We start from the raw sequence: 24,310 nt of genomic DNA, 5'->3' as shown, positions 1-24,310 counted from the left end.
AGCTTCATCAGCAGCAGATTTGTATTTAGAATGGGAAATGAATGTGTTTATTCAACAGATGTTAGTGCATCGAATCGTTTTGCACCAAAACAGCATTGATATAACATGCACAGGCTTGCTGTTAAGTCATTAGCTTCGAAAGTTCTAAAAGCTTCTATAAACAATATTTTATGACCAGTTAACTATCATATACTTGATAACGTGTAGAAAAGTATGCAGGTCTACTGGTTTAACGCAATATTTTTTCGCGTTTTCTTCTTGTGACCTCTGACTGACAAAGAGTTTGGGAAACCCTGTATCAGGGAGATGATGCCTTTGAACAGTACTTTTGTCTTGTATCTGAAATGAAGTTGTTTCTCTTTTAGTCTTTATAATTTGAATCACATCTTGTTCTGTTCTCTTTACATTTTCTGTTTAGTGGCTGGATAAACTTTTTGTATATTTCAGGGTCTTTCTTGGTGGAGGTCTGTTGAAAAGAACCTGGGATGGGATGCCTTACTGGATGAAATTGCCATCTTTGCGCCAACATTAATATTTATTTTAAACCTTTGCTTGGCTACTATCCCTAAGGTGTGTTATCTCCAGGGGTGGGCCTTCAGATTTTTGGCAACGGGTGTTGAAGCTGGTAGATCGCCATTTCTATCAGCAAGGGTGAAATCTTTACCCCAGGATCCAAAAACATGTCCTGTGGCTTAAATAAATGTTTGAGAGAACATCAATATTGATGTATATATCCTAGACCAGTGGTCACTCACCAACCCTGGTCCTAGAGAGAGCAGTGTTTCCAGGCATTGACATAAAGCCTAATCTTATGTGTAATCAGATCAGCAGTTGTCAATGTGATTTACCATATGTTGGCGGCCTGGCTAAGTGACGGTGCTCTTGTCGCCTTTTCTAAAGACAGCCATGTCAGTTCACATTCTATCTACTTCCGCCCTGCCATAACCTAAGGCTGTGGTAAATAAACTTGACAAACTTGGTTTAGAGCGTATTCTCACTACAAGAGCTTGCCTAGCGATGTAGATAAAATACTCTCGGCTAGACCTTATACTGTAATATAAACTTTCATGTAGCACACAACACTCTCCCATCAGTTGCCCCCCTCCAAGCAGGGCAGTGTACTTTTGAATTGTGTGGTTGAGCCCGATGCTCCTACAGTAAAAATAGTTTATAGCAGAGCAATGTTTTTGTAACAGCTGACTTTTTGAATAGACATTTTCCTGTAATGTAGCCCGAAGAGCCATCTACCTATGGTTCAGCTAACGTTAGCTAATGCCAGCATTCAGCTAACTAGTAGCTAGCTATTATGATGTAGCTAAGGAGAATGCAGACATCATTTTGTTTAACAAGCTCTGTACTATACTATGAATGACACTATGATAACTTTACTTTTATATTCAAGTGAGTGGGATAAACGTTCATGTTTCATAATGTTACTCGCTAGCAGTAGCCAGCTGTGTTATTGTCTTGCAAGCTAAATTGAATGGGTGTAGCTATGAACGAGAAAATAAACCCTTGAATTGTCTGCTTGTGAATCGTTGCATTATTCAAAAGTGTAATATGGTTTGGTTTAGAGGTCGACCGATTATGATTTTAACGCCAATACCGATTATTGGAGGACCAAAAAAAGCCGATGCCGATTTTGTTACATGTATGTATGTATATATATATATATATAATAATAACAATTACAACAATACTGAATAAAAAAGTGTTCATTGTTCAAAACTTTAACTTAATATAATACATCAATAAAATCAATTTAGTCTCAAATAAAAAATGAAACATGTTCAATTTGGTTTAAATAATGCAAAAACAAAGTGTTGGAGAAGAAAGTAAGTGCAATATGTGCCATGTAAAAAAGCTAATGTTCAAGTTCCTTGCTCCTTTTAATGAGTCTTCAATATTCCCAGGTAAAAAGTTTTAGGTTGTAGTTATTATAGGACTATTTCTCTTTATATAATTTGTATTTCACATACCTTTGACTATTGGATGTTCTAATAGGTACTTTAGTATTGCCAGCCTAATCTCGGGAGTTGATAGGCTTGAAGTCATAAAAGAGCTGCTGGCAAACGCAGTAAAGTGCTGTTTGAATGAATGCTTACGAGCCTGCTGTTGCCTACCACCGCTCAGACTGCTCTATCAAATCATAGACTTAATTATAATATAATAACACACAGAAATACGAGCATTAATATGGTCAAGTCTGGAAACTATCATTTTGAAAACAAAGCGTTTATTCTTTCAGTGAAATACGAAACCGTTCTGTATTTTATCTAATGGTTGGCATCCATAAGTCTAAATATTGCTGTTATATTGCACAACCTTCAATGTTATGTCATAATTACATACAATTCTGGCAAATTAGTTCGCAACGAGCCAGGCGGCCCAAACTGTTGCATATACCCTGATACCCCGTGCAATGAACGCAAGAGAAGTGACAGAAGTTCCCTAGTTTAATATTGCCTGCTAACATTTATTTGAACTAAATATGCAGGTTTAAACATTTATATTTCTGTGTATTGATTTTAAGAAAGGCATTGATGTTTATGTTTAGGTACATTCGTGCAACGATTGTGCTTTTTTTCGCAAATGCGCTTTTGTTAAATCAACCCCCGTTTGGCGAAGTTGGCTGTCTTTGTTAGGAAGAAATAGTCTTCACACAGTTCGCAACGAGCCAGGCGGCCCAAACGGCTGCATATACCCTGACTCTGTTGCACAGAACGCAAGAGAAGTGCCGATTAATCGGTCGACCTCTAGTTTGGTTGCCTTATTTTCCCCCATGATGAAATCTGGGAGGGGACTGTGGATCTGTCTCCATCCGTTCGTTCGTACACTAACGTTCAAAAGTTTGGGGTCACTTAGAAATGTCCTTGTTTTTGAAAGGAAAGCTACTTTTTTTTTGTCAATTTTTAAAAAATATATCAAATTGATCAGAAATACAGTGTATACATTTTTAATGTTGTAAATGACTATTGTAGCTGAAAATGGCTTATTTTTTATGGAATATCTACATAGGCGGACAGAGGCCCATTATCAGCAACCATCACTCCTGTGTTCCAATTGTACGTTGTGTTAGCTAATCCAAGTTTATGTTAGCACACCTGAAAACTGTTCTTCTGATTGAAGAAGCAATAAAATGGACATTATTTAGACTAGTTGAGTATATGGAGCATCAACATTTGTGGGTTCGATTACAGGCTCAAAATAGCCAGAAACGAATACATTTCTTCTGAAACTCGTCAGTCTATACTTGTTCTGAGAAATTAAGGCTATTCCGTGCGAGAAATTGGCAAGAAACTGAAGATCTTGTGCAACGCTGTGTACTACTCCCTTCACAGAACAGGGCAAACTGGCCCTAACCAGAATAGAAAGAGGCGTGGGAGGCCCCGCTGCACAACTGAGCAAGAGGACAAGTACATTAGTGTCTAGTTTGAGAAACAGACGCCTCACAAGTCCTCAACTGGCAGAGTCATTAAATAGTACCCGCAAAACACCAGTCTCAATGTCAACAGTGAGGAGGCGACTCCGGGATGCTGGCCTTTTAGGTAGAGTTGCAAAGAAAAGGCCATATCTCAGACTGGCCAATAAAACTAAAAGATTAAGACGGGAAAAAGAACACAGACACTGGATATAGGAACTCTGCCTAGAAGGCCAGAATTCCGGAGTCGCCTCTTCGCTGTTGACGTTGAGACTGGTGTTTTGCGGGTACTATTTAATGAAGCTGCCAATTGAGGACTTGTGAGGTGTCTGTTTCTGGCCATTTTGAGCCTGTAATCGAACCCACAAAAGCTGAGGCTCCATGTACCCAACTAGTCTAGAAGGCCAGTTTTATTGCTTTTTTTAATCAGAACAACAGTTTTCAGCTGTGCTAACATAATTGCAAAAGGGTTTTCTAATGATCAATTAGCCTTGTAAAATCATAATCTTGGATTAGCTAACACAACGTGTCATTGGAACACAGGAGTGATGGTTGCTGATATTGGGCCTCTGTACGCCTATGTAGATATTCCATTAAAAAATCAGCCGTTTCCAGCAACAATAGTCAATAGTCACAACATTAACAATGTCTACATTGTATTTCTGATCAATTTGATGTTATTTAAATGGCCAAAAAAAAAAACGGCACTGGCCGATTTTGACGAAACTTGGGTGAACGCATCGTCTTGCTATAGAGATCCAGTAATTACAAAATTCCACCTATTGACCCAAGGCTGGAGCTATAGGAATTAACTGAAATTTGTTAGTCACACACACTATCTCAATTGCCTTGTTTAATAGTGTAATATGTTTTAGATTTATTTAATTTTTTTAATATATAGATATATAATTGTCATTGCTCTGTGGCTGTTTTTGTTGCTGTTTTTTTAACGGTAAGTTAGGAGCTGAAGAGTAAATGTCACGTTGCCAGCCACAACGAAAGGTAAGGCAAGGATGTCATGTAAATTTTGAAATCTAAATCTATTCGCAATTCCATTCCTAAGACTCTCTTCCAACCCACTGACCTCCGAAAAATCAAATAGGAAGTGCACTCGAACTGCATGGGGGGGCCAGGTCGTTTGAGAAATTATGATTTTGGCTGTGCCCAGGAAATGATTAAATGCCTAAGGGAGAGGATTTTCTATTATTATAGACAGTGTGCGTCTGTGAAAGAGATGTATTACACAGGCATGCAGACTCTTGCAGGGTAATTTTAGCCTGTTCTGAGTGATGATCCCCTTGTGGTTGGGGGAAAAGCAAGGTAAATGTGAATTCTTCTTTCAAGGCACTCTGCAAAGGGGAGAAAACGGATAATTACAGTGCCTTGCGAAAGTATTCGGCCCCTTTGAACTTTGCGACCTTTTGCCACATTTCAGGCTTCAAACATAAAGATATAAAACTGTATTTTTTTGTGAAGAATCAACAACAAGTGGGACACAATCATTAAGTGGAATGACATTTATTGGATATTTCAAACTTTTTTAACAAATCAAAAACTGAAAAATTGGGCGTGCAAAATTATTCAGCCCCTTTACTTTCAGTGCAGCAAACTCTCTCCAGAAGTTCAGTGAGGATCTCTGAATGATCCAATGTTGACCTAAATGACCAATGATGATAAATACAATCCACCCGTGTGTAATCAAGTCTCCGTATAAATGCACCTGCACTGTGATAGTCTCAGAGGTCCGTTAAAAGCGCAGAGAGCATCATGAAGAACAAGGAACACACCAGGCAAGTCCGAGATACTGTTGTGAAGAAGTTTAAAGCCGGATTTGGATACAAAAAGATTTCCCAAGCTTTAAACATCCCAAGGAGCACTGTGCAAGTGATAATATTGAAATGGAAGGAGTATCAGACCACTGCAAATCTACCAAGACCTGGCCGTCCCTCTAAACTTTCAGCTCATACAAGGAGAAGACTGATCAGAGATGCAGCCAAGAGGCCCATGATCACTCTGGATGAACTGTAGAGATCTACAGCTGAGGTGGGAGACTCTGTCCATAGGACAACAATCAGTCGTATATTGCACAAATCTGGCCATTATGGAAGAGTGGCAAGAAGAAAGCCATTTCTTAAAGATATCCATAAAAAGTGTTGTTTAAAGTTTGCCACAAGCCACCTGGGAGACACACCAAACATGTGGAAGAAGGTGCTCTGGTCAGATGAAACCAAAATTTAACTTTTTGGCAACAATGCAAAACATTATGTTTGGCGTAAAAGCAACACAGCTCATTACCCTGAACACACCATCCCCACTGTCAAACATGGTGGTGGCAGCATCATGGTTTGGGCCTGCTTTTCTTCAGCAGGGACAGGGAAGATGGTTAAAATTGATGGGAAGATGGATGGAGCCAAATACAGGACCATTCTGGAAGAAAACCTGATGGAGTCTGCAAAAGACCTGAGACTGGGACGGAGATTTGTCTTCCAACAAGACAATGATCCAAAACATAAAGCAACATCTACAATGGAATGGTTCAAAAATAAACATATCCAGGTGTTAGAATGGCCAAGTCAAAGTCCAGACCTGAATCCAATCGAGAATCTGTGGAAAGAACTGAAAACTGCTGTTCACAAATGCTCTCCATCCAACCTCACTGAGCTCGAGCTGTTTTGCAAGGAGGAATGGGAAAAAATACCCCAAGCGACTTACAGCTGTAATCGCAGCAAAAGGTGGCGCTACAAAGTATTAACTTAAGGGGGCTGAATAATTTTGCACTCCCAATTTTTCCGTTTTTGATTTGTTAAAAAAGTTTGAAATATCCAATAAATGTCGTTCCACTTAATGACTGTGTCCCACTTGTTGTTGATTCTTCACAAAAAAAATACAGTTTTATATCTTTATGTTTGAAGCCTGAAATGTGGCAAAAGGTCGCAAAGTTCAAAGGGGCCGAATACTTTCGCAAGGCACTGTATGGGTCAGGTGTCAGATGTGAAATGATTTATATGTAGCTAGTCCAGGTAGAAACGTAATACTTGTACCCTTTTGTAGTTCCTTTGCTCAAGACATCTTTTCAAGCTGTATGTGATAATTGTATAGTTGATGGAGATGGGAGATAATACAGAAGACCTCCAACCTTTTGTTGTTCATTTTGGAGAAACTCTAAGTTACTCATGCCCATCCCTATTTTCATAATATCTTTAAAAAGAGAGAACATTTTTTTTCCCCAAAAAATGCAAAAACATCAGTTTGATAAAGACAGCATATTTTCATCAGAATCATTAAGAATAAGGGACAAGTACATTAGAGTGTCTAGTTTAAGAAGCAGACGCCTCACAAGTCCTCAACTGGCAGCTTCATTAAACAGTACCCCGCAAAACACCGGTCTCAACTTCAACAGTGAAGAGGCTACTCTGGAATTCTGGCCTTCTAGGCAGAGTTCCTATATCCAGTGTCTGTGTGCTTTTGCTCATCTTAATCTTTTAGTTTTATTGGCCAGTCTGAGATATGGCTTTTTCTTTGCAACTCTGCCTAGAATATGCCAGCATCCCGGAGTCGCCTCTTCACTGTTGACATTGAGACTGGTGTTTTGCAGGGTACTGTTTAATGAAGCTGCCAGTTGAGGACTTGTGAGGTGTCTGTTTCTCAAACTAGACACTAATGTACTTGTCCTCTTGCTCAGTTGTGCAGCGGGGCCTCCCACTCCTCTTTCTATTCTGGTTAGAGCCAGTTTGCGCTGTTCTGTGAAGGGAGTAGTACACAATTTGCTTCTCTTTCAAAAACAAGGACATTTCTAAGTGACCCCAAACTTTTGAACGGTAGTGTAGCTGTTTGCAGATGTAAGAAACACAAACTAATATTGTAATTATAGAACGCTTGTGGATTTATATTAAGATCAAAGTGGAAACAACATCGTTGTCATCAACATTGTTGCCTGTGCTGCATTGACCATGCAGACTGAACAAAAGTGTCTCATGGTCAAGGAACAGAAAATGCGCTCCTTGAGTGACTGGGTAGGTCTAGGTCTGTGTGGAAAGCGACATGGAGAGGGATGACTTAAGTAGCGGAGTAAACAATAAAAATTGACATTACACACGGCGTATTACATTTAACAAACCAAACATTCAAATGCCGTTATAGGAGGTAAAATAAAATCCCAAACTGGTCCGCACATAAATACTGGTGTGTGTGTGTGTGTGTGTGTGTGTGTGTGTGTGTGTGTGTGTGTGTGTGTGTGTGTGTGTGTGTGTGTGTGTGTGTGTGTGTGTGTGTGTGTGTGTGTGTGTGTGTGTGTGTGTGTGTGTGTGTGTGTGTGTGTGTGTGTGTGTGTGTGTGTGTGTGTGTGTGTGTGTGTGTGTGTGTGTATATAGTTAAATATGGTATACCGTCCAGCCCTAAAATGACATGGCCTCCACAATCACCCGACCTCAACCCAATTGAGATGGTTTGGGATGAGTTGGACCGCAGAGTGAAGGAAAAGCAGCCAACAAGTGCTCAGCATATGTTGTAACTCCTTCAAGTCTTTTGGAAAAGCATTCCTTATGAAGCTGGTTGAGAGAATGCCAAGAGTGTGTATAGGCATCATCAAGGCAAAGGGTGGCTACTTTGAAGAATCTAAAATATATTTTGAATTGTTTAACACTTTTTTGTGACATGATTCCATGTGTTCTTTCATAGTTTTGATGTCTTCACTATTATTCTACAATGTAAAAAATAGTACAAATTAAAATAATAATAACCCTTGAATGAGTAGGGGTGTCCAAACTTTTGACTGGTACTGTAATTACGTTTTCTCTGACTAAGTACATTTTTTAGCTAGGTCGCAATTAGCATTAGCAGCTGACATTAGCATTAGCAGCCAACTTGCTAAGAAGAGACAAACTAGCTGTTTGCAGATGTAAGAAACACAAACTAATTGTGTAATTTTAAAACTCTAGTGGATTTATATTAAGAAGCAAAGTGAAAACAGCATTTTTGTCATCAACGTTGTTGCGTGTTCAGCATTGACCATGCAGACTGAACGCAAGTGTCTAGTGGTCAAGGAACAACAAAACTCGCTACTTGAGTGACAGAGGGCGGGGCTAGGTCTGTGTTAAGAGGCATGGAGAGGGACCTATAGAGATGACTCAAGTAGTGTAGGAAACTATAAAAATGGACGTTACTCACGGCGTATCACATTTAACAAAACATTCAAATACCGTTATAAAAGGTAAGGTTAAAACCCAAACCGGTCCGTGCATCAATATCGGTATATCGTTAAATACAGTATACCGCCCAGCCCTGTGTGACAGTTTTCTTTTTCTATCTGAGAGCAAGCCATTCCAATAAAGGACATTAATTCCATGACTCCCTTTTCAAATATATATATATATTCTTCCCTTTTGAGTAATTTAGGCCTACAAAACCCATACAGCCCCATACAGTTAATGATTGAATCCGTGTTTTTGTATGGTTAATATTAGGCCAGGTGGTTGTAGTTTGACACCTTTATCGGTGTAAATGTTTTATTGATAACAGCAGGCCTGGAACGACAGGTCTGGATACAGCAGAGAGGATTTCCTGCTACAACTCCCACCCAGAGGCAGTGCGTAGAATGCTATTTGCGGAGGAGGGCCGGACATGAGGTTTGGCCTGACTTCAGTAACTGTATATGCAGCTGTTACATGTCTGACATGCATGTTAAAACATGCGTCTGGGAAAACTGTTTTAAATACTGTAAAACTGTTATCTTTTGACTGACTTCGACATAGGTGAGTTTAATAGAGAACGTTTTTGAGAGCCTTTCCATCTTCCAGAAGACTACTGTTAGACCTATCATTAGAATCGCTATATTTTTCCTGTTCCTTAATTGTTTGAAACCTGGATGTTTTACTTCATATTATGAGGCATGTCTTATCTTGCTTAAAAGTAGCCTATAGCCAAAATCCCACCACAGAAACATGGAGGCAATTATTTTTATGTAGACTTCTTCATTGTGTGCTCTCCTATTCTATTGGTTTTCTTTCAACATTCTTTAATTGTCTAGCAGTCAAAGGCATTATCCTAATCAGATTAGCAGCCCATGATAGTTGTATCTTTCAATCCCCCTCTTCATAACAGATATTTTAAGTCTGTCCATAAAACCACTCGCATGTGCGGTGCACATTTTAGAAAGGTGTTTTCCGACAAATTGCATTTTGGAACATTCATGGCCTACTGCCATGTGTACATTGCTGCGCCTAAAATGTGAAGAAATAGTTTATCAACATTTTCAAGCGAAATATTCCGATCTGTTCCATCAACCCTATTAATTGATACGGCGTGTACCTCCACTACACTATGATACGTATCAGTTGGGATTAAGAAGTGAGTATAACAATGTCCACTGAAAAACAAGTGGGTACACCTGTATATACTCTCCACTACACCACTGACTGGCACACTTTTGGAATACATTTTTGTTTTTGAAGTGATTTTTCAAGTTGATCTTTAACTATGAGGCTCGCTATACAAGTGAAGACATGCCGTTGAGGAGTGAGGCATAACCCCTTACCACTGCTGTCTTCCTCTAGATCAGATCCTCCACAATTTATTTTCATATTTTATGAGCCTAATTCTCTACACTACTACACTGCTGTAAATTCTCTGCTTGTAGAGTAGAAGCGGAAATCAATATCACAAACTTATCACTTGCCCCCAGTCTGCCCTTACGTGAGCAACTTAAAGAAAACTGCAGAGGTACGCAACTTTGCTGCCAGATGTGCCTTATCAGTTGGTTTGTTTAAAAAAAGTATTGAATGTTTTTACATTTACGCTTTGGCATACTTCTTAATTATTTAACATTCATTACGCTCAGCTACCCAGTTTAAAGATAAAATATTATCAATTGTGATTTTAATTTGAACAAGGAAACAAGCACTAGCATAACCTTTTCCACTTTTCACACTTGCATAGTACAAGCAGGTATTTTTTTTTTTTAAAGCTTTGACAATCCAAATGTTTCAAGAGGGCCAAAATGAACCACACAGTAACTTACAAATCCTCAGGCAGTCTCACTGCATACCACCAGCATGTGTGTTGTTATATGGTGCAGAAAAGCCCAATGTTATTACTTGTTTGGCTTTCTTTTTTAGAAATGGATGTCTTTCAAATGTCTGTGTCATCTTTTTTTTTTTTAAGGTCCAATGCAGCCGTTGTAATCTCATTAGCAAATTTTATTTCTGGGTAACAATTAAGTACCTTACGGTGATTGTTTTCAATTAAAATGATCAAAAGCCTCTTAGCAAAGGGCAATTTCTCAAGCAAGAATTTTGCTAGGACTGTCTGGGAGTGGTCTGGGTGGGGAGGGGAAAACTGACAATAAGCTGTTATTGGCAGAGAGGTTTGGAACTTTGTTATTGGTCTATTGACTAATTTACTGAATGATGATGTCACCATGGAAGGCCAAATCTCCATCCAAAAGAGGCTGACATTTCAGGTGGACTTTTCAAGTAGCTCTTACACTAAAAGAGCATTTATCATTTTCACAGTATTATTACAACTAGGGTTGGGCAGTATCCAGATACCCTCATACCGTTCCTGTACCATACAGGGGTATACGGTATTACCGGCAGTGCACAAAAGGGGCACTATGACTTTATGCTAACAAATGCCAACAAAGTACTAGCGAATTCCCATAATGGATGCTAGCTAAATGCTAACAAGCGAACATAAACTAAATGCAAAGACAGACAACCCAGCTCATAAAGTTACACAACTATCTCAAAAGGCTGCTCACACTTGATCCAGGAGGGTATTGATTGCCTCTGCTGTAACTAGGAGGCTTGATCTTGCAAGATAGTCACCTATAGCTAGCAAGTTAGCAAACCAAAGAGATTTACAGACGGTGAGTGAGTATTCATCAGACCCCTGTAGGTGGCCAATGCGGTGCTATAAAATTAGATCCATTACTCATACTCAATCAGTCATTTTTTTTGTTAACCTTCGTTTTCCCTAAGGCATTAGTTAGGCCTACCCATGTAATACATGTGTTGTTCTGAGTCTAAATACATTTGTTGTTCTGTAAATTGCCTATTCCATGGTAGTTTTTCATAAAGCCACAGAAATTGTTTGAGGACTTGTCCCAACTACAGTATTCAGAGAAAAGCCTGGGAGGGCGGTGAAGCAACACTGTGAGCAAATTGTCCCTGCTGTGTCCTTTTTGAGATCTTTTGTCTCGATTTAATTTAGGCATGGTGGGCAAAGGGGGACACTTTTGTTTGTTCCTGTCATCCATGTGTTGTAACACCTATTGGCTGAGTGGCTTCATCTTAGGTGGCCTGAGCAATTAAAGCTTAGCCAAAGAGTCTCTGTTTTGTGACCCCCATGGATCTAGGCCTACATCGAGGACAAAACAAAACTTGTTAATCATTTTTTATTGTAACTGTGTTTTTTTTCGGTAATACGTAACAGAAAAGCCTACAGCACTTTGTTTCTGGTTTTAATCTAGTTTGATCAAGGCAGATAGACATGTTTTATGTTAAACACGAGACTGCTTGCCATGATATAACCGACCCCACATTATTCATTAGTCAAGGGACAGTCGCTAGTGGGAAAATCACAGCCTTGCCAACACCACTAGTCGTTTTCTTTTCACACTGGTGACTAAGGAGATGAGACCCCCCCCCCCCCCCCCCCCCCCAAGTCCTGAATGAATGATGGGGCAGTGTCTTTAACCATTTAAAGCAATCATTACCTCCCACCCTCCCTTGGTCACTTCCTGCTTGTCCTCCTCTGCCCTCCTTAATTGGAGACCCCATGGTGTCCCAAATAGCACCCTATTCCTGATATAGTGCATTACTTCTGACCAGGGCCATAGGGACAATATAGGGAATAGGGTGCACTAGGGTGCACTATTTAGGGAATAGGGTGCCATTTGGGACGCAACCTCAGAGAACCTCCCATCAGGCCACCCCCCGGGATACTACACTGTTGTTCAGTATTCTCAACAATGGTCCACCACAATTAGACTACCTCCGTCTTGTGAGGATGTGCTTCGATTTTAATCTCCTCACCACCAATCTGTGCCTGCAGGCTGCTGTGTTTACTGCTAAAGCAGGGGAGGAGATTGAATTGATAGGAGCAGCATTCCACTATCATGTGAAGAATTGCTTATAAGTAGAAATAGGCCTAGATTTGTCCTTAAAGATTGCTACTCAATTGATTTAGGCTAGAACTAGGCTATATTGTTTTTCATTGAGCCTTTTTTCGTTTGTTTAACAAGTAGGCTTATCTAATGTAACTAGAAATGCAAACATATAGCCCAAGTGATGTGAGTATGGAACACATTGAAACATGCTTATATATTTACAAGAATGTGAATGTCTGTCAACAGTATTACAGGTTTTACTGTAATACATGTTCCTAATACCAGCCAAGGCTCCGTCCCAATACTGGCCATTGTCCCTCCCCCTCGTTTTCAAGTGTTCCTCGTGGGGGAGTGGAACTTAAATGGAGCAACTAGTGGTAAGGCGAGCTATATAACCCTACGGAATGGACATCACTACATCACTCACTTACATTTGCTTCCTTCCTAGTATTTTTTTTGAGCAACTTCCCAGTCATGGGTCGCAGAGCTTTATTGGAATGTTGGGTACCACTTGCCAGCAAGTCAGCAACTTGATTCACTTTGTTTGGAGGGCCAATTAATGTACTGAAAAGGCACTACACTTTACTCAAAGTTGAATCGGGACACCACTCCCACTCAAGGGGGCAGGGTTCCGGTTTAGAAGCAGTTTTGACTGCTCCTACAGCCTTGCTTGGGTACTGCAGTTTAACTGACACCCATTCCAGATCAAATTTTATTGGTCAAATACACATATTTAGCAGATGTTATTGCGGTAGTAGTGTCTAACAATTCACAACAATACACATATCTAAAAGTAAAATATAGAAAAATTAGGACGAGCAATGTCGGCGTGGCATTGACTAAACTACCGTAGAATAGAATACAGTATATAAACAATATACATCCCTGCCAGCCAAACCCTCCCCTAACCCGGACGATGCTGGGCCAATTGTGCTCCACCCCGTGGGTTTCCCGGTCGTGGCCGGCTGCGACAGAGCCTGGACTCGAATTAGAAAATTCCTAATTAGACACTTTAGTCATCACCTGCGTGCACAAAACATCCATTTAATTATTTAAATAATTGTCGCTGGGGCAGATTTTTTATTTTATAACTCACAGCTGAAGATCTTAAAATGTTCTGTTCATCCAATATCTGCCATGTTTTTGGATGATGTGATGAAGTAGTCGCTGCTCCCTGTGTGCGCTGAGTGCTAGTGTCCATGTGAAGTTGGGCCGTGTAAACCAGATGCAACCCGAATATAGATGGTCCTTGAATCGACGTATGCCAATCTGAGTAGATTATGTAAAAAATAACGGTCAGTCATCTTGGATGCAGTCTCCAGTTTTAATTTTTTTTTTATACCTTAGTGCCCCCACGCCATGCGGCTCACGGGATCGCGCTTACTTTAGGCCAACCTGGTTTCTTCTGCATCAGACCTTGTTTGAAAGATGTGAGCATGGCAACCTTTTCATGTTTGTCAGTCATTTTCAAAATGGTTAAGCCTGTTGTCCCTTGGATTCCAACTGTCAAGAATATTTTAATTGAGGTACAAGGTACAACAGTTGTATCACCAGTGGCAATGATTCCACTGTTTGGTGGAAATAAAGAGCTGTCAGCCTATTGGCATCATTGTAATGTTTCTTAAAATGTTGGGAAAGCACCTCTTTCTGACAGGGAGGGGGCTCCCAGTGAATCACTGGACCTGCCGGAAACAGTTTATTTTAGCGATCAGCCGGGTGAGGGGGGGGATCTTTTCACCCTTCTGACAGTTTTCATTGAGGCAGTTCGTAACGTGTTATCTGCTCTTCAGATGATGAACTTGGGCACATTCCTCAGATTCCTCAATTGTAATGTTTCCCTCCCCCACCCTTTCCAAATAAAAAGTTCAATTTGTTCCGCTTTTTATCCTGGTAGGTTTTACTTGTCAGACTCTGACCCAACATGGCACCTGTTAGAGAAAAGGAAAATGTCCCTAATGCTGTTTGGCCTTTTCTTTTCTGCTGTGGAATTCAGAAGCACACGGCCATCTCTCATGCAGCTCATGCTTACATTGACAGGGGGGGTTGGGTATACACTTGACAGTGAGGCGTAGGCTACTTGTTGTGTTAGCACACAAGCAAGGGATATTTGATATTAATGAATTAGCCCTATAGGTTACAAGTAGCCCTACAATTAGCCCTATGATCCTGTGATCATATTAGCGAGGTCTATTGGATTAAGCCCTGAAGTGAATTGATCGCAGTGAGTTTATGGTCATTGCTGTATCCTATCCCAAAGTCGGTTTGTGTATTGGTTCAGCCCGTGGGAGTGTTGCGTTAAACAGATGTTCTACATATCTCCTGAGCAGATGGAGAAAATTGTGTGTGGGGTGGGGGGGGTGAAGTGGACATGCCCACATGTTGAAAGTCAAAGTGGTCATTGTTCATCTTCTATGTAAAGAATGCGATGAGGTCATGGGAGGAAATTTAATTGGACCATGCTGTGGCTCGAGGCCTTCCCCTGGAATTAACCCACACCCCACAACAACCCGTAATCCCCCACCACCTAGATATTTCCTGCTGCTCACCCCCGGGCTGTGCTCTACTGGGTGTAAGGGGATGGAAGGAATGCAAGCAAGAGGCAAAACATCCCAGCAAATCCTCTAAAAGGTGCAAATAAGAGCACACATTAAAATTAGCATGTAGAGGTAAAAGTTTCTATGTGACACCTCGAGAGGATATCAACCCAGAGATCACTTGAAAATGTATGTCTTTTAAATGCCTTATTTTGCTGTTTTCCCCTCAACAATGTACATGGAGCGAATCCTATTGACAAGATTTTATGTCTCAGCTATTTCTACTAATTTGGCTGAACTAATGGGGGGTTTTCTAATGATTTTATGGAATAATTAGGCCTTTCATAAGATGAGGGCTTGAATAATCAGAGTTATCAGCCAGACAAAAGGGTGAAAACCACCAACCCCATATTTGCTCCCCAGGAGGAGTTGGAGAGTTAACGACGTATGCAGAGATTGATTAAGAGATTTGGTGGGACTGAGCCTTTTCTCCCAGGAAGACACCGACTTTCGGTACCATTTTCTCGTACAGCCTCGCTCTGGTTGCTAAAACACTCAGCCTGAAGCCATCAGCTTTGTTTGTTGATGCCCTTTGTGGGATATCAGTTAAACCTTATCCCAAACCCAATCACTAATAACCAGTTTCACCACCTTTCCTCTGAGACAACAGAGGTGTGTTGAAAGACCCTTCATCAAATAGCCAACAGCAAAACATACCACCTTTTATTTAACCCAAGGATGTCTACAATACATTCAAAGGAATTTGACGTCAAAATAACGTGCCTCGTCTCAAGGGGTGGGAAGCCACCATATCATGGCTACTTTTTAAATGACTAGCCTTTAACCGCATACTTTATATTATTCATTCTGTGTAATAAATTGCTATGGCCAAGGACAAACAGTTCTGTCTGTTGGCTGATTGGGCACTCACGGAGGCTAGATTATGAATGAATGGTGTGGGAGTCTTCCTCCCTTGACTGTAATGTTCTCAAGGAAGGATCTCTACTGTGCTAAAATATATTTATGAGACTCTTCTGTGCTAAAATAGATTTATGAGACTTTTCTGTGCTAAAATAGATTTATGAGATTGTCTTTGGGAAAAGCAATATTTTCTTCTTCGTTCACTGCTTTTGAGCATAGAAATTGCCTATGTGATTAACTGGCCATGAGCTCGGAAAAAGATATTTGAACGTTTTGACAGCGACTTCATGCTATGATATGAATTTACTACCTTTTCAAAGACCCCCTGCTCACCCCCTGGAATATCCCCCTTGGTAGTTATCGACATAAATGTCCTGAATCTGTTGTTCGAAAAACGTTGGTCTTTTCATTGGGTTCTTGTTTTGTGTTCAACGGGTAGGCCTATCAAATTTAACTAGAAATGCATGTCCAAGCTTGCTGTGGTGACACACATCGTGTTCTAATGACATGTTAGAGACCCTAGGAAACCACAGTGTGGCTTGTCAGAATGTTTGGGAATGTAAATGTGGATTTCACGCTTACTCCTAAAACAGCCGAATGCATCTTTGATCGTCGGAATAGATGTTATATAAGCTGCATCTGTATGAGTGGAATTTACTTGTAAATACACGAGTCGCTGAATATTACATTTAATCTTCAAAGTATGTTTTAAAAAGTCCTTGTTCAGTTCTTGCCATTAAACAATTGTAAGCCACTAAAGACAGGTAGGAATTCTCAGATTCAATCAATGCCTCATTTGTTGTTCTTCTGCAGAACTTTTGCAGATAATTGCTGATCAGACGATCCACTTTTAGGAACAGTCACAAGCTTTCTCTCACATTTCAACAATAAATATTTGCCTCCCAACACAGACCATTTCCCCAAACGGTGTTCTCCCTCAAGTCTTTCTCTGGTTCTCGTCAGCCCTCCACTTCACTGGCGTCACTCTGCCGAGCGGAAGCACATTCCAGCCAGTTCCCTCTCAACCTCCCCTCCCCCAATCACCACCACCATGTCACAGCCTCACTCAACTAGAACATGTTTGAGGAGTGGACAGGTGCACACATGGCTGAAGTCCCCTCCTTTAGTTCTCTGCTGTAACTCACAAGAGTGGCTTATAATGTAAAGCCTTACTAAGGTGGGTGTCCTGAAAAGTGTTTCATGGGGTTAGTGTCTAACAATGGTAGGGTTTAAGCCCGGGTTAACCAATACCAGTTAATTGAGTATTAGGCTACAGCATCAGAGTTCTGGAGATTTCTTTCAGGCTAATTCTTGTGTACAGTACAGCTCTTCCGAAGCTCATCATGTGTCATGGTGGCTGATGTGGAAGGAGTTTTGTAGATTGTAAATCTGACAACTCCCCACCCTAGCCGACCCCCACTGTTGCTAATGTGGGAAAACGACCCCACAGTTAACCGACTTGTACCTTCGTCTTTATCTTGCGTCTTTTTAAGCCTTTTCTTTAATACTTTCTTGTGGAGGAACACAAGGGTTCCCCACAGCCTGCCCTTTGTTTGCGTTCTCCGACTGTACTATTATTTTGCTTCTCAATACACCGATTGTTCTGTAAGGAAAGACGGAATTCCTCTTGGTTTTATGCAAGACAGCTCTGGGCCAGAACTTGGTAAATCCATGGAACTCTGCCATTCATGAATTTCAAATTAAGCTACTCTCCTGTCTAAGTCTCCTTTGGATTAGTTGAGACATAAATGGAATTCTAACAACTGAAAATGGTGTTTAGTCAACTTTTACATTGAGTATTATTGGCCATTTTAAGTGCATCAGCTCTATTATAACTGTAATTGCATTAAAGACGTGCAATATTTAACTACAATTAGACAAAACAAATTGTGAAGACTGAATTGTCAGCTATTCCTGCTCAGTATTGATGGTTATTACATTACTGAAATGACAGATTCAAAGGGTGTATTTTCATGGCCCTTCGCTCATTATCTTCAGGACTAGCCTTGCCTTTCCTTGCCTGTGAACTAGACTACTAATCTCTAGTGACTGCCTGACCACCTGTATTCAGTGTTGAGGCTTCCTTTGTCTCCACTGAGTGGGCTCCTCTATGTTGGGTTGACGAGGGGCCCTTTGTTGTTTGCCCCTATGCGTGCCACTTCATTGCTGCGCCAACAGATGCTGTTTGTCTTGTTTGCGAGGATGTGGGGAGGTTTTAGAAATGAGATGTCAATGATAGTCTGTTCCCAGTATGATTTCCCTGCTGCTCCAACCCTCTTAAGATGTGCTTGTTCACACAATTTCACATTCAGTTATTTTGGTGTCATGCCTGTGCATTGTAATGGAAGTGACTAGTGGAAAAAGTAGGCAAATTAGTTGTATAAATGGTCAGAATTGGTTGAGCTTGAAGTTATTCATGCCTGTTGCACTTTGATTTTATATTTTTTCCCCCCATGTTTTAATTTGCATCTTTCTCAGTGTAAAGCTGAACTTCTTTCTACTTGGATAGATTTATAAGGAGAAATTGAACATGAGCTAATGGATCTAAACGCAAATAATCTACATAACTGTATTAGGGTTTTTATTTCATTCGAAAAGATTTCTCTGTGTGTTGAAGCAGACCTGTTGAAATCCACACCTAGTTTAGTGACTCACGGCCCAGTTGAGGTCAAATTTGTACCAGTAATGTTTGAGTAGGAGACTCACACGGGGCCAAAGCAGGCACTCCAGAACATAGCATTTTTGACAGTTCACTTTAATTGCAATATAACGTATTGCGTTCACGACAACCAGCTCACACCCTGCAGTAAAATACATATTGCCTTCAGATAAACCTCCCTCAAGTAAGGAAGTTCATTGTGACTGCAACATCATGCATAAACACTTACTCGGAAGGAAATTAACAGATTGAGAAATCTATGTTATCTGTGAGCTACATGTCTTCACCTATATTTGTGCCACAATGGTTCCTATATGTTTGTTTTTGCAGCTCTGTTTAGAGAGCAATTTCTTTGCTAAAGCAAACTGTACCCCCTGTAGCCATATTGAAAGATTGCCATTTCTTTAAACAAATGTCTCCCCATAACATTTCTCCAAGCTCTTAGCAGATATATTTTGGTGTTCATCCCCCGACAACTTCTAGCCTGCTCAGACATGCCACATAGGTTTTGAAAAGGCCCTCTAGTATTACTGGAGGACACTGGAGACCTTCGGAAATCCTCCTTTTGTCTTGCCTTAAATCAACAATGCATCTGGAAAATACTTGTTGTAAACTGTGACTTTTAGTGACTTTAGCTTTTGGTATCAATTATCTCATGTTTCTTTTTGGTTCTTCAGGCAAGGCGTTTGACATCACTTACGTGCGACTCAAGTTCCACACCAGCCGCCCAGAGAGCTTCGCCATCTACAAGCGCACAAGTGAGGATGGACCATGGACGCCCTACCAGTACTACAGTGGCTCCTGTGAGAAGACCTACCAGAAGTTCAACAGAGGCTTCATCCGCACCGGAGAGGACGAACAGCAGGCCCTCTGCACAGACGAGTTCAGTGACATCTCACCCTTGACCGGAGGAAACGTGGCCTTCTCCACCCTCGAGGGCCGACCCAGTGCTTACAACTTTGACAACAGCCCAGTTCTTCAGGTAAAGAAAAAAAACTCGCCTGTTTTATAGCATTTGAGAAACCTTCATAAAATAACTTTGTGTGATCGTCTGTAATACTGTATGTTCAAGCTCAGTTCTACAGGTAAAAAAATGGCTGTTTTTATAGTGTTCGAGAGACCTTGATATAGGAACTTGGTGATGCTTCTTGTTCCAGCTCCAGATGTGTGATCTCCCATACTTGTGTGTCCCTGGGTGGCTGTTAATATTTTGTTTTATTTTTTCCAGGGCTGTCTGAGGCACAGAGTTAGTAGTACATCTCATATCCGTAGCGTTGAAGAAATCAATGATGTGGAAGAGCAGGTGGACATAGTAACGTAAAGTTGGCCCGTAGACTTGAGATATTTTGGCATGGACATATGTGCTGTTGGCAGGCATGCCCAGTGGAAGGGAGTAGCACACTAGTTCAGGTGGGAAAGTGTGAGAGCCTGACCAGTGCCAAGTGTTGCAACAGGTTGCTAGGTGACGCCTCCAGATTTCCCACTACAGTACTGATTGAATTTGGCTCTGAAGAGGCACAGCTGGAAATGTTAGTTGCGCATTGCTTTCAGCAAGTGAGAATTTGTGTGTGTTTCCAGATGAAGCCCAGGGAGTCTTCTAGCCTACATCAGACTTTAAACCCAAATGACTCCAGTAAGATTTTATAGCCTAACCATTAGGTTATAAACTACTTTATTTGTTGCATGCACCGTGCCGAATACAACAGTTTTACAACAGACGTTTACCATGAAATGCTTACTTACGAGCCCTTTCCCAACAATGCGGAATTAAATAGTAACAACATTGATAGTAATAATGTGGCTATATACAAGGAGTACCAGTACTTAGTCAATGTGCAGGGGTACGAGGTAGTTGAGGAAACATGTAGGTAGGGGTAAAGTGACTAGGCAATCAGGATAGATAATAAACAGAGTAGCAGTGGCGTGCATGTGTTGGAGTGTCAGTGTAAGGATGTGTGGGTAGAGTCCAGTAAGTGCATAGTCAGTGCAAAACAGGGTTAATGCAAATAGTCCGGGTAGCCATTTGATTAACCGTTCAACAGTCTCATGGCTTAGGGGTAGAAACTGTTCAGGAACCTTTTGGTCCCAGACTTTGTGCTCTGGTACCGCTTTCTGTGCGGTAGCAGAGTGAACAGTCTATGGCTTGGGTGGCTGGGGTCATTGATCTTGCTATTTTTCACCTGTGTGGAATACCCTAACTTTTCATACGGAATACTCTACCTCGAACAAATTAATACATTTAGCTCTGGCACTATACACTTCCATATTTTACTTTCTCATGTGGCATATTTATACCAAAGCCCAGGACCCTTTGGAAGGGATACCTTTCTCAGGTGTCACAGGGCTACGTTGCATTGAGAGTTTATTTGTTAAGTGCAGTCTCTTGGTGATATTTGAATAACTGTTAAAGATTCTTTAATATGGGATAGCGAACATTTTCGTACAACAATATCAACCAAGACTTTTTCACACAGATTCACTCTGTATATAGAAAATATAGCCCACAGGTGTCTCAAGTAGAGGTTGACCGAATAATCGAAATGGCCGTATTTTTGGACACCGATTTGGCCAATTTAAAAAAAATATTATTATTATTATTATTTTTTTTTTTTTACACTTTTATTTAACTAGGCAATTCAGTTAAGAACACATTCTTATTTTCAATGACGGCCTAGGAACAGTGGGTTAACTGCCTGTTCAGTGGCAGAACGATAGATTTTTACCTTGTCAGCTTCGGGATTCAATCTTGCAACCTTACAGTTAACTAGTCCAACGCTCTAACCACCTGCCTCTCATTGCACTCCACAAGGAGCCTGTCTGTTACGCGAATGCAGTAAGAAGCCAAGGTAAGTTGCTAGCTAGCATTAAACTTATCTTATAAAAAACAATCAATCAATCATTATCACTAGTTAACTACACATGGTTGTTGATATTACTCGTTTATCTAGCGTGACCTGTGCTGCATATAATCAATGCAACGCAGGGGGATGATTTAACAAAAGCGCATTTGCGAAAAAAGCACAATCGTTGCACGACTGGACCTAACCATAAACTCCAATGGTTAGATTTTCTTAAAATCAATACACAGAAGTAGATTTTTAAACCTGCATATTTAGCTAAAATAAATCCAAGTTAGCAGGCAATATTAACCAGGTGAAATTGTGTCATTTCTCTTGCGTTCATTGCACGCAGAGTCAGGGTATATGCAACAGTTTGGGCCGCCTGGTTCATTGCGAACTAATTTGCCAGAATTTTACGTAATTATGACATACATTGCACAACCTTCAATGTTAACAGCAATATTTAGACTTATGGATGCCGAACAGTTCCGTATTTCACTGAAAGAATAAACGTTTTGTTTTCGAAATGATAGTTTCCGGATTCAACCATATTAATGACCAAAGGCTCGTATTTCTATGTGTTATTATGATATAATTAAGTGTCTTAAGTTTATAGAGCAGTCTGATTGATGGTAGGCAGCAGCAGGCTCGTAAGCATTCGTTCACACAGCACTTTTGTGCCTTCTGCCAGCAGCTCTTCCCTGTGCTTCAAGCATTGTGCTGTTAATGACTTCTAGCCTATCAACTCCCGAGATTAGGCTGGTGTAACCGATGTGAAATGGCTAGCTAGTTAGCGTGGTGCGCGCTAATAGCGTTTCAAACGTCACTCGCTCTGAGACTTGGAGTGGTTGTTCCCCTTGCTCTGCATGGGTAACTCTGCTTCGAGGGTGGCTGTTGTCGATGTGTTCCTGGTTCGAGCCCAGGTAGGGGCGAGGAGAGGGACGGAAGCTATACCGCTACACTGGCAATACTAAAGTGCCTATAAGAACATCCAATTGTCAAAGGTATATGAAATACAAATGGTATAGAGAGAAATAGTCCTATAAATACTATAACTACAACCTAAAACCTCTTACCTGGGAATATTGAAGACTCATGTTAAAAGGAACCACCAGCTTTCATATGTTCTCATGTTCTGAGCAAGGAACTTAAACGTTAGCTTTTTTACATGGCACATATTGCACTTTTACTTTCTTCTCCAACACTTTGTTTTTGCATTATTTAAACCAAATTGAACATGCTTCATTATTTGTTTGAGGCTAAATTGATTTTTATTGATGTATTATATTAAGTTAAAATAAGTGTTCATTCAGTATTGTTGTAATTTTCGTTATTACAAATAAATAAAACAAATTCGCCGGTTAATCGGTATCGGCTTTTTTTGGTCCTCCATTAATCGGTATCGCTATCGGCGTTGAAAAATCATAATCGGTCGACCTCCTAGTCTCAAGATAATTAACTGGGGGGAAAAATGATATTTTCATCCAGCTTTAAATATCTGCCTGGATACATTTGGAAATGTATGAGATAGTGCCATTGAAGTCAATAAAATAGTCGACCAGGAGAGCCATTGGCCCCGTGCCTGAGACAGACGGAACCTGCTTTGACTCATGGCTGCCCTATGGATGTGTCAGACTCTTCTAGTAGAGTTAGGCTATAAATGGCAAAACATTGGAGCTGTTATCAGCAAAAACCCTATCCTGAAATATGTTTTAAATTAGTCTGCTGGTAGTAGTTAGACTCCCAATAATTCTGCAGAATGTTTGTTGGCAAATAATTTTGCACGTGCAAGCGAGATGATACACGCTTGACTTGGCTGCGTTTACAACTCCTCTTCAGAAATATTCAGAACATTGTGTTACAATGTTAAATGTAAAACAGACTATTTATTATAAACCGCCATTTGTGGAACAGGATAGACTTTTTTTTTTTTTTTTTTACAGATGTTATCCTATGGTTTCCAACTTTCTTGGTAATACTCCTTGTGCGATCTTCCAGTGCTCACTCCAGATATGTCCTCTGCTGCTGTAATTCTAAGCAAGTAAACAAAAGGCTTTCAAAATGTTGTTCTGATTCTGGGACCAGTCTGATTCCACGAGAATTTCTGAGGTTTGGTTTAGATTAGTTTTGCTGTATTTATTTTCCCCTTCTAAACAGCTGCACTAGTACCAGGGATAGGGTTTTGTCTCCCATTTGAAATAGAAACTTTCAACAGGATAAGAATTAGTTTCAAGTCAAACACACCTATCGTGCAACTCACTTTGGAATCTTCAACCCTCTCTCCCTTTTCTTGTCCGCCAAGCAAAGTTGTAAATGAATAACTCTCCAAACATATTTAGCAGGCAAGGCCTGGCACACATATTTGTGGAGTCTGACCTGTCTGTGTTTTAACACTGTCCATTTGTCTTTTTTCTTTTCAGGAATGGGTGACAGCCACAGATATCAAAGTGACCCTGAACAGGCTCAACACATTTGGAGATGAAGTGTTCAATGATCCCAAGGTCCTAAAGTCCTATTACTACGCTGTCTCAGACTTTGCAGTGGGAGGAAGGTGAGAGCCGTTCCCTCAGCTTTATGCTATCTTCCAACAACTGTTGTCAGCATCCACTGCCTGGCTTTTCCCTTCTTCACATTTTTTTATTTGACCAATGCCATTGTTTTTGTCTCTTCTAGAAATTATAACATAAAAGTAAAAATAGCAACAAATCATATTATATTCCTTTAAAGGAGGAGGCCAAATCAAATTTATTTATATAGCCCATTGTACATCAGCGGATATCTCAAAGTGCTGTACAGAAACCCAGCCTAAAACCCCAAACAGCAAGCAAT

At 40.5% G+C, this 24,310-nt stretch overlaps 1 protein-coding gene across 1 annotated transcript in view; it reads left to right on the top strand.

Annotated features, from left to right (window-relative positions):
• LOC110530303 (laminin subunit gamma-1) overlaps positions 1 to 24,310 on the top strand; it is a 77,629-nt gene that overhangs the window by 21,524 nt on the left and 31,795 nt on the right. Inside the window, exons 2-3 of the mRNA XM_021613226.2 lie at positions 19,319 to 19,623; positions 23,902 to 24,032. Coding sequence (XP_021468901.2) covers positions 19,319 to 19,623; positions 23,902 to 24,032 — 436 coding nt within the window. The remainder of the gene's footprint in view (positions 1 to 19,318; positions 19,624 to 23,901; positions 24,033 to 24,310) is intronic.

This window comes from Oncorhynchus mykiss, chromosome 8, assembly GCF_013265735.2.
Source record: "Oncorhynchus mykiss isolate Arlee chromosome 8, USDA_OmykA_1.1, whole genome shotgun sequence".
In the NCBI taxonomy this organism is placed as follows: domain Eukaryota; kingdom Metazoa; phylum Chordata; class Actinopteri; order Salmoniformes; family Salmonidae; genus Oncorhynchus; species Oncorhynchus mykiss.
Note: the sequence above shows the minus strand (reverse complement) of the source record. Positions and strands in the feature narration are given on the sequence as shown.